This window comes from Mytilus californianus, unplaced genomic scaffold, assembly GCF_021869535.1.
Source record: "Mytilus californianus isolate M0D057914Y unplaced genomic scaffold, xbMytCali1.0.p SCAF_9, whole genome shotgun sequence".
NCBI classification, from domain to species: Eukaryota; Metazoa; Mollusca; class Bivalvia; order Mytilida; family Mytilidae; genus Mytilus; species Mytilus californianus.
Window position 1 is genome coordinate 58,331,693 of NW_026262745.1, and position 11,868 is coordinate 58,343,560.

The window sequence follows — 11,868 nt, forward strand, 5'->3', positions numbered from 1 at the left end:
ATTATTTCAACACTTTATAAATTCCATGCGTCCAAAGCACTTTTCTGGATTTACCTTCACCAGCAAAGCTCAACGTCAAATAAAAGTATGTTTTATGTCAGATGATTCATTTCGTTATCTTTCGATACTTACCTCTCAAACTAGATATGTACTTCAGGGCATTTTTTAGTTAGTGTCATGCGAGTTATTTTTCGAAACTTGGACAAGTGTCTATTTTCCTATCTTTGAAATATTTTCAAACAGTATAATTTACTTCAAAAAGGGGTGCGCCTAAGCACCAAAACCACCTAAGTGCACTTAGCTCATGAAACTGCACTTAGACCGTGACAACCAGTGTTGAAACTATAAATAACATACTACTAGTCAAGTTATTATATTAAAAAATATATTTATATCTATAAGGAAAAGCTTGACCAATTTTCATATATTCATATTCCTTGTTGTAACAATAATAAGCATGATAAGGACAATGCATAATTTGTTTGTTTTAAAAAATAGCTAAAAATATATAATTGAATATAAGGGAAATTATTTGAAAAATTCCAACCAAAAAAAAAAATAAACGTCATGGACATATAATACCTTCAGCTAATATTAAGGAGGAAATATACACCAAATGTTTGTTTATCATAAACATATCATTATCTGCTATCACATTTCAAGTTAACAAAAAACAATGTCAATGTGAGGCGTATATTTGAATTCAATATCATTTTTTAACTTTACACCGAGATCAACTATTGTTTTCAAAGTTATTCTATATAAGAGAACAAACTGTGCACAGCATATGAATGTTTAATAAATACTTAGGTAAATATTTGTGAAACAGAATGGCAGGTAAGATTAAAACAGTTATCTTTATTAGATTGAATAATTCTAATATTTGGTATATTATAATGTAATTCAATATACATATATATGTATATTAAAACTTGAATTGTATAAAACAATATGATTTCGCCTTATGGTTATATTCGTGAAATAACTTTGTTTTAACTATTTTATGTGTTCTTGTCTGTGCCATTTAGTAACCTTTCAAAGCATAGAATGGAAAACCTAACTACACAAGGACACCCTAAAAATTTATGGACTCTTTCTTTAAATTGCCTAAATACAAAAACATTTTTTTCCTATTGTGTCTGTTTGTTTTGTTCACACATTGTTATAAATATGATGGAACTATATGCGACTGTCATACAAGTGAGAGGTTTAGCTAGCTATAAAACCAGGTTTAATCCACCATTTTCTACATAAGGAATTGCCTCTACAATGTCAGGAATACGACAGTTGTTTTCGGTTCATTTGATGTTTTTGAGTTCATGATTTTGCCATTTGATAAAGGACTTTCCGTATTGAATATTCCTTGGAGTTCGGTATTTTTGTTAGTTTACTTAGTACACATTTTTGTTTAGGGGCCAACTGAAGCACGCCTCCAGGTGCTGGATTTTCTCGATGTGTTGAAGACCTATGGGTGGCCTTCGGCTGTTTTCTGTTCTTTGGTCGGGTTGTTGTCTCTTTGACACATTCTCCATTTCCATTCTCAATTTTATTAACACAACGGATACAAGATTAAAAGACGATTACTGTGAGTTAATTTGCAAAATTTAGACTTATTTGTGGGGAAGTTAAACCTGAAATTAAAATGTGTGCTTATTGATGTACTAACACTTATGTGTTTCTTATATAATCAGAAATGAACAATGTCGCGTTAATCAACAGTTTTTACATGGTTTCGGCAGCATACATGAAGATATATTAAAAAATTCGTCATAGATACCAGGATTGAATTTTTATATTTGCTCCAAACGCGCTTTTCGTCTACAAAAGACTCATCAGTGACGCTCAAATAAAAACAATGTTAAAAAGGCCAAATAAAGTACGAAGTTGAAGAGCATTGAGGACCAAAAATTCCTAAACGTTTTGCCAAATACAGCTTAGGTTATCTTTTCCTGGGGTAGAAAATTCTTAGTATTTCAAAAATTCAAAGTTTTGTTAACAGTTAATTTATAATTATGAACATATCAATGATAACTCAAAATACCGTTTAGTTATTATTTATTATCGATGTATTCCTTTTTTTTCAATTTTGGTTGTGTTCACTGTTGAATTGTTATTTCATAGATGTATGCTGGCAATGTTATTTTTGTTTTTTTATATTATTGAATAATTTGTGTAAATAACTAATTCCTCTACGTCCTGTATTTAGATTTAATTGAATCTTCAAATAATATCCAAATTCATTTAACAAACTACAGGGTTATTTATATAGTGTGACCATTGAGTCTCAGAAAGTAAGCACAGGGAGCTAAAGGGGAAAGTTTATCCTGTAAAAGAAACGATAGTCTAGGACTGACATGGCAATAATTTGGAATATAGACCAGTGTTGGAGTTCACATAATACAATAAATGTCAAGTGGTATGTTGTTATGATAGTCCTGACTCGTTAATTTTACAGTCATATCTTATTAGTTACAGGATGTATTCTTAAAATGTCCATTTATAAGAACTAGAACCTAGCATTATGATCTTGATGTATTAATATACATAATTTGTAATCAGACAAGGCATACGTTTTAGGTTGCATTTTCTGCATGTTCCATGTTTCACATTAAAATGCATTTAATAGACACATTGTATAATGTGAAATTATGTGTTCCAGATCTGTCAATATCCCTTTACCATTATTTGTGCAAAAACATAGTCGGAACAGAAAATCACGTAAAAACAATTCGATTAATGAATACAGTTTGCGATCATTTATCCAGTGAAGACAACAGAGTGTATATTACCAGTGGTAGTTTTGGTGAAGGACTGGAGATGCGTGGTAGTGATATAGATATTATGTTTGTATTAAAACGTATCGAAGTCAATGAAAAAATAATATCTCATTTTTTCAATCCTAAAAAAACGTATTTTTCACTGAAGACAGAAGATACAAAACCAGGTTTTGCAATGTTATGTCTCATAAGTAGTCCATCTCACCAAATGGTAGACAGTTGTGAAACATACAGAATGGACAATTATTTGTCAAATGCTTTATTCAAAAAGCGATATTTAAACGAGGCTAGTCCTGTTGAACATGGACCGTGCGTATCCGACACCGATGGTCTTACTGACCTTGCTCATTGCCTTCATAGTAAATTTTGGGTCAAGTCCGCATCAGGATGGATTTCGAGGTCAAATAAGTTGTGGCCAAATGAAAGCACAAAGCAGATAATAACCAATTACGGGGTGCTTTTCGTACCAATTGGTGATAAAGGGTCACCGCACGAAGAATTAGAATGGCGAATTTCATTTTCAGTTGGAGAAAAACTTCTTATTTATACGTTTAGTCATACACAGTTACTTTGTTACGCGCTGATGAAAATTCTTTTAAAGGATGTAATAAATACTAATAGTAAATGTAAAGATTTATTGTGTTCTTATTACCTAAAGACAATAATTTTATGGATATCAGAAGAAGTACAACCCTCTGTATGGACACCTGACAATTTGATACCGTGTTTTATGAGATGTTTCAGTCGGCTGATTTATTGTGTGCAGTATCAAGTTTGTCCGCATTATTTCATTCCAGAAAACAATTTGTTTGAGAATAAGATTGGCGGACTGGATAGGGTTAATTTAATTGATACACTTCGTGTGTTATTTAGGTATGGATGGCGATGTATTTTATTCTCTAAACAAATATCACATGTTCCGATTTTGTCAAACAACGTCCAAAATGATCAAAGTTTTTTGTATTATGATGATCTTAACAAACTGTTAAAGTCAAGTACATTTGTACGCGTTACGTCTTTGACAGATAAACACTATAACTTCAGTAGAGTTGTACATAAAATTATTTCATGTAACTCTAAGAAATTAAAATTCATTCATGACTATTTCATGTCAATGGTGTGCAACTTAAAATGCCAGTCGATATATCTGAGAAGTACAATCAGAAATAAGAATCAATATATACAACACAAAACGTGTCTGAGTTATCTACTAATGAGCATCAACCATGATACTGTATCTGGATGGTTTATGCTTGCGTCGTTTTTCTACAAGGAAAAACAATATAAAGAATGTGGCATACTGATTTTGTACGCATTATCAAAGTGTACACTTGACAAACTAATCCGTGGAACAGAATTGTCAATCACGCAACGTCTTCTTGTCAAGTGGAACTTGATATATAAGCAAGGAGTGGTGCGCTCGTTAAAATTTGTGCTGTTAGATAATGTCATTTTTGCAACTTCCGCATTTATTCCTATGGAACTGCTAATAGAAGAAAGTGGTTATGAAATACCGCCTGTAGTATATGCACATTTTTTGTCTTTCCTGTGTCATTACCACATGAACAATGTGCGAGCATATCGAAATTCCCTCCGAGATCTTCAATTGACAATAGCCGAAGACTATTTTATGGGAAAGGATAAATGCCCTAAAGCATTATCTTACTACTGTCTTGGCACTGCTTTACAGTTAATGGGAGATAATGTATCAGCCCAAATAGCTTTCACTGAAACTGTGAAATTATTATATCCATATCCTTTCTTGATTAGACCATTAAAAAGACTTTCTATTATTACCTCCTTGTGAACAAAGATATCTTATTCAATAAATGTACGCACCTTATTATTTTGTAACAGTAATGGTACTAATTTAATTGTTAACTTACTTACTTACAAATTTAGAAATTTACAATCATATGGAATATTTTGTTCGTATTGTACATGTAAACCGACGCTGCAGTTGCTTATGGTCGGTTACATAAACTTGTGTTGTGAATTCGTTGAAATCGAATGGATTGATAAAAGTTTTCAAAGACTAGTACATGCTCATTTCCAGTGAATACCTGGAATAAGGATGAAACAATCTTTAAAAATATAAAAAAAAAGAGTTCACGAGCTTTATCCACATGCGGATAACAAACGTTTATGCGTTCAGAAAAGGCTGATATCGCAAGAAATTTGAGTTCTTGAATAAACAGCATATGTTCATAATGTATATTGAGTAAATAACAAAGACATTGGAACGTTGCGAAACGGAACGAAGAACAACGAGCATAAGAACATCGTAAAGAATTTGAACCAAAATTTGTATTTGTTTTCAAATTAAAAGTCCTTTTACTTGAATTGCACTACCTTCATGATTTTTATATACATGTACCATGATTCCCTATGTTTTAAGTCTAACATTGTATCTTTAAAAAAATGTAACCCTTCTTTGAATACTGTTGCATTGATAGTCGTTGTGATATTCCCAATAATGTATGGTGCTTCTTGTTTTAAAAAGTATTCAACAACTTAAAGATTTGAAAGTGTATTTTCAGTGATAAAGCTTGTGCATCTCCCTTTGATTTCTAATTGATTTGTCTCAGACTTACTTAATTTTATGATATTCCATGAGGCTAAGGTCGAAAATAAAATAAAAAAAAAGTTTATTACATGTTTATCAATATGTGCAATAAGACATTTTGTAAGGGACATAAGCTGTCAAATTCATGTTCACCGATTTGACTCAAATTCCCATATTTGATTTATAACATACTAAACGTATATCAAAGAGTCATACATAAACAATTAACAATGCATGGACTCGATAACAGATATCCGCATTTCGTGTGTATTTTTGTCTAGACGCCAACCTATTAACCATCGAGATGACCTCCTAAGAATGCCGATTGTCATATAACCCGATTTAAATATAAATATAAATAGATAGCGACCACGTGCAATTTGATTTTTCTATGTCTGTTTGATTTCATATTAAATATTAAAAAGTATGTTTATCATCGTTTTTACCTGTATAAGAATGATGTGTATCAAATCAGTCAACCAAATGATTCATCCTTGTTTCACTTTCAATGTTGACATTCTTTTCCTTTTAACAGCTGAATACATGATTAACCCGTCTCCAGCTAAGGATTTGCTGGAGATGGGTTAATCATGTATTCACCCATCTCCAGCAAATCCTTATCTGGAGATGGGTTAACCATGTATTCACCCATCTCCAGCTAAGTTCACATGAATACGGATTAAATGAGGTCGAATTATTCATTTGCAAGTTAATATTTCATCAGCGATGATTCTTAGCCTATTTTAACAAAATAGAAACAAATTTACTGCTAAAAGCGAATTATTATTTCATTATTCCACTTTCATTAATGATCGAACCAAACAACTCATATTTCTTTTTTTTTTATATATATCTCGTAGCTAATGCCTCTTTAATGATAATACATATTCCATATTACAGTAGCAGTAAAACTATTCCATACAGTCATGGATAAATCGTTTTCGAATTTGACGTCAAAAACTCTCTCTGTAAAATTCATCAAAATCAACCACACGGTTTTTGAAGCTTGTTATTCGGTAGACAGATGGACTGAAAGACGGACAGCCAAGGTGTTTCTTTTATTTCTTCTACGTTTGATAGCCGGCAATTTAAAAGATGTTGTTCCGGTTTGTTCTGTTATGAACCATTAGGCGGAGTCTATTGTCACATTGCGGTCCTGAATGGAACATAGCAAACTTATATTACTAGTATGTGTTGTCGTCAGGTTATCGGAATTCCCATGGGGACTAATTGTGCACCACTTATTGCGGACCTGTTTCTGTATTGTTCCCTTGTCACCATCTTATGGTGTTTATATATCTCAACTTGTTCGATTCGCTCGTGTATGTAATAACGTATTTGATTTCAACGAAAGCAATTTCTGTATTACTGAAAAATTATTACACCAGGGTTTTCGATATCACAAACTAGTCAAAACATTTACTAAATTTTATCATCGGTACAAGGACATCATTCGTAAATATAAATCAACATGCAGACATCGTATACGTTCAGGTATTTAAACAGACTTATTCGGAAAGGATATAGTTACGATACTGTTGTCAAGTCATTAAGGATTGCATATTTTGGTATTAATATTGATTCACTCATAGGGTCTTTGCATCGGAAATAAACACATTTATTCTAAAACCAGTTGTTGGCATGATACGGGTTATGTTCTTCTCATATATTTTATGATGGGATGATACTAAACCCCTAACGGGTATGATGAAGACATAATCTTTCAATCAGTATAATTGAAGTCTGGAGCTGGCATGTCAGTAACTGCTAGTAGTCCTTTGTTCATTTATGTATCATAATTGTTATTTTACTTGGTTTCTTTTGTTACCTATTCTGACATCGGACTCGGACTTCTTTTAAACTAAGTTTCACTGTGCGTATTACTATGTGTTTCTTTATTCTACATTGGCTAGAGGTATAAATGGAGGGGGGGTGAGATCGCACAAAACATGTTTAACCCCGCCGCATTTTGCGCCTGTCCCAAGTCAGGAGCCTCTGGCCTTTGTTAGTCTTGTATGTTTTTTTAATTTTAGTTCATTTATATGTTTTGGAGTTTAGTGTGACTTCAATTTTCACTGAACTAGTACACAATTTTATTTAGGGGCCAGCTGAGGACCACCTCCGGGTGCGGGATTTTCTCGCTGCGTTGAAGACCTATTGGTGGCCTTGGGCTGTTGTCTGCTCTTTGGTCGTGTTGTTGTCTCTTTGACATATTCCCCATTTCCATTCTCAATTTTATCTTGTTTGTTTTACTTTCCTGTTTGTATGTGTTTCTTTAAATTCTTTTAACAGTACCAGTTGAAATATTTCATATAGTTTATAGACATGGATGGATTTTTGTGTAGCAAATATCATCAACCTATAGCTATTGGAAGTAGTTCCTGAGAAATTAACTTAATAATGAAAACCGAACATAAGCATAGTAGAAACAGAGGGGCGGAAGATACCAAAGGTATATTCAACTAATAAAAATACAATTTGAAAATGCATTTGCAACAACAACAAAAAAAACAAAATTACAAACACAAGTCCACAAAACGTAAAATATAAACTAAAGACAAAGCAAAAACATTTAAAGTGTTAACATTAGTGGCCTCAAGTGGTCCGGAGGGTAGGCAGATCATGCTCCACATCTGACATAATCTGATTAGAATATAACTATGTACAAGCTTTGCTTACAAAGATCTGAAAACGCTTTTTTTTCTCTGGTTTTTGTCGGATAAATACACACCTTCAAAAATATAAAGACTAAAATTCCATTGGCTGATGCAATAATTTAGAGAACAGGAGTAAAACGGAGTATTATCAGATCCTTGTAAGAAAAGAAGCTTGGACACAAATTCTGTATCTTAATCAGATTGCATAAGACACCCGTTGTGTTATCTATATAAAATAAATTGATAGGTTATATCATGCGATTAGGCACCTGGCACTTAACTTGTATGCAATCTATCAGATCTTTGACTATGTTATTATCCACTCATAGTCTAGTCAAAATAGCATTTGACCTATAAAAAAAAAATGCAACAGAATTTTTCTTTTCGCCGTCCTTTAGGGAAACGCCATAAATAAAACATACCAAAAGTCTACCAAAATCAACTCTTTGGAAAGCCTTCAATTTTATGATATAAGATGTAATAATTAGGAATTTGGTAAGTATCTATGATATATATATATAATTTTTCTATCTTCTGAAGGTATAGGATCAAAAAGATCTCTAGTAGTTGTTTCTAAAAAAGTTTTGTTTTTTCGTCTGCTATGGCTGGAAAATATGAGCATAGATTCTTATTTCGTTGTTTCTTAATTTTAGATACATTTAGTTCACATTACAGTTGAAAAAAGAAAATTTTTTAGACTGTTACAATCACACCATTAAAAATTATAAAACTATTTATAAATACAAAGCAAAACTACGTCCGAATTTGTTTTCTATGGAACGCCGGTTTAACGAAAGAAATATCAACATTGAGCGTTATTAATTTCATTATGCATATTACAAGGGATAACAAGTGGCACACTATATTGCATACGAAAAGATTAGCTGAAAAGAAACTTTTCAACAAATAAAAGAGGCCTTGTGTCTATGGAACACCTTTTAACCACACTTGCTGCAATTTTTATATAATTTAAAATACACGCAACTTCAATCCTTTGAAAACCAGTATACATATGTTAACGCAACATTACAGATATATTACGGTTATATACTTACAAAGAGTTATTACTAGCAATCAAACATAACTACCCTGAAATGTATATGCAATAAATGAAAATAATGTGTTATAGTCCAGCGGCTAAGTCCAATATATAGTCACAATTGATCACTTTGCGGTGAAAGCATGAAACTTTGCACAGCGTTAGTTTTTATGCTTATAGATATTTTTGAATATGGAGCCATCTAAAAAAATTCCATCTTGGCCGCCAAATTCAAAATGGCCGCCAATAGAAAAGAGGCTTAGTTCTATATGTTGATATGATCGATCACTTTATCATATGGTAAAAGCATGAAACTTTGCACAGGGTTATTGTTGATGCTCATAAACATTTCTGGATATAGAGCCTTCTAAAAAAATTCTATAATGGCTACCAAATCCAAAATGGCCGCCAATAGTAAAAAGCTGAGTCCTACAAATGTATATATCAATATGACTGATCACGTTATGGTAAAAGCATGAAACTTTGCACAGCGTTAGTTTAGATGCTAATAAACATTTTTGGATATGGAGCCATCTAAAAAAAAACATCATGACCGCCAAATTCAGAATGGCCGACAATAGTCAAGAGGCTAAGTCCTATATACTGATATGATGGATCACTTTATCATGTGTTTATGGTAAAAGCCCAAACCTTTGTACAGCGTTAGTTATGATGCCTTGGATGTATGTTGGGGAAACTTTGTCATGATGTTCGGTGGCCTACACATAAAAATGGCTGCGTTGAAAGCCCCAGGTGGTTGGCTTGAAGATAGTGGATGGACTAGTGTTTAAGTTAATGCCCAGCTTACATCACTCGGTACTCATGGTACTGCAGATCCATTCCTGAAGGCGTCTCATGTTACAAAAACACTTACAGCATGTACACTTGACCGTTTATTGTCAAACGTTTACCGACAGTACAAAAATTCTATGAATGATAATGAGGTAATCCTAGAATTCGAAAAGTGGTGTTTTAAAAGGTCAAATAATCTCCTAGTTTAAAATCCTGATTTGTAACATTGCAAATTGAATTTACATAATTGATATTCGTAAGCTCTATATGTTAGGCTCATGCCTTGTCGATTGAACACGTGACTCTGGTAAAATCAAGAGGAAAACTTTTTTCAAACACCACCACCTGCAAAGAAAACTTCTTCTCTAACAGATGTTTAACATGTAGTGTCTTCTATTATTCTTAGTGGATCTACTTATTCTGAGCATTGGGAAAGATGGACAAAAAATTGACGTTGGAATCAAAATGAAACTTTTATAGATTCAAGTTATCATAGTTTCAGTTTAGAATATGATAGCCCTAACAACATGAACAAATGAAAACTTTGTTGCTGGATTTCATTTATAGTTAAGTAACCAAGAATATTAATGGTTATTTTTCGTGAAAAGTTCAAGTGAATGTATTTTAATAACATATAAAGATGAGCTTTGTTACGAAAACAGATTTTTTGCAAAGTATAACAGTAAATTTTTGCAACTCTTTCATATCTTCAATAGAAATTTGAAATATTAACATTGCTCATTACCTAGTTATGGGAATCCAGGGATTTGATCTGTCTGATAAGGATGAGGGCTGTTCAAAAATGTATTTGAGGTGGGATGGGAGGCGAGGTACTCAAATTAATTAGAAATTGGTTATGTTATTGCATTTTGCTTAGACAATGTTAGAATTTTGTCAGAATTTAAATCAAGTAAATTGATTTTTTTTTATTTTTGGGAGGTCAGGTCTGCAAAAATTGTCCCCACCTTCGGGTATTTGATTCAGGAACAGCTCTTAGTTGAATATTTGATGGGTAGATGATGTTTTAACACATAAAACAGTCAGGAAAAATACTTGTACAACATCTTTAATTGATTATAAAAAACGTTGTCTTTAGTATCTTTTTTCACAAAGGTATCTAGTAAATTCTCTTTCATTACTTTATCTAAAATAACCTCTCTATTAACCAGATATTTGAAATATTTATATGGTGAAAAGATGAAAAACACACGTCAAAAAAGAACAAAGTTGTCTCCCATTTATATATGGCAATATTTCTTTTTAAACAAAGTTAAGAAAACATTAGTTTTAAAATGAGGATTTCTTAGATAAAACATTTTTTTTTACGACTACAATATTCTTTTGACAAAACAATAACATAAAAGGTATGGGACTACATGTACTAGTAGCATGACTAGATTTATTAAGATACATGTTTTATCTATGAAGGTACATTTTTAGGTCTACTGTACATGTATTACAATGTTATGCATGTAGAGTAAAAAAAATTGATTTACATTGAATTTGTTTAGTACGTATTATTACTGGACTACTTTAAAGGTTTAGGTTTTGCCAAAAAAAAACTTTAAATGTGTATGCATTATTTGTATTTTGCATTTTTTTTTAAATTGCCATAATAAGATATGTATAATGTCCATTGTTTACCATCACAATAATGAATGCTTACTAAAATTTATAAATTTACAGTATATTTTTAGATTCCATCTGAAACCCATGAAACCTGTTGTTCTTTCTATCAACTCTCTTGGCATTATTGACCAAAGGATAAAACATTCAAAATTTATCACTATGTGTCAATCTATGCAGTGAAACTACTGAGCCAAGTCCTAATGGAATCTAGTTTAAAATTTGTATCTGGGGATTGGACCCGTGAACAACCATGGCCACTGTTTCTAAATAGAGAATTGTTGTCTTATATCTAAAAAAAAAATAAAGCAATTATAGCAAAACTGACTGGGATGCAAAGGGTGGAATTGTCAACTGGTCAAGGTAATTCTGTTCAGAAGTTTTCTGAAAAATTGGACAACCCATTACCCC

The 11,868-nt window shown here is 32.2% G+C and overlaps 1 protein-coding gene across 1 annotated transcript; it reads left to right on the forward strand.

The window, feature by feature from the left end:
• Positions 1-674: 674 nt before the first annotated feature.
• LOC127716215 (uncharacterized) lies at positions 675-5,237 on the forward strand. The gene is made up of 2 exons (XM_052222328.1): positions 675-837; positions 2,660-5,237. Exons 1-2 carry the CDS (start codon positions 831-833, stop codon positions 4,582-4,584), a joined length of 1,932 nt encoding a protein of 643 aa, XP_052078288.1. The 5' UTR covers positions 675-830; the 3' UTR covers positions 4,585-5,237.
• The last annotated feature ends 6,631 nt before the right edge of the window (positions 5,238-11,868 follow it).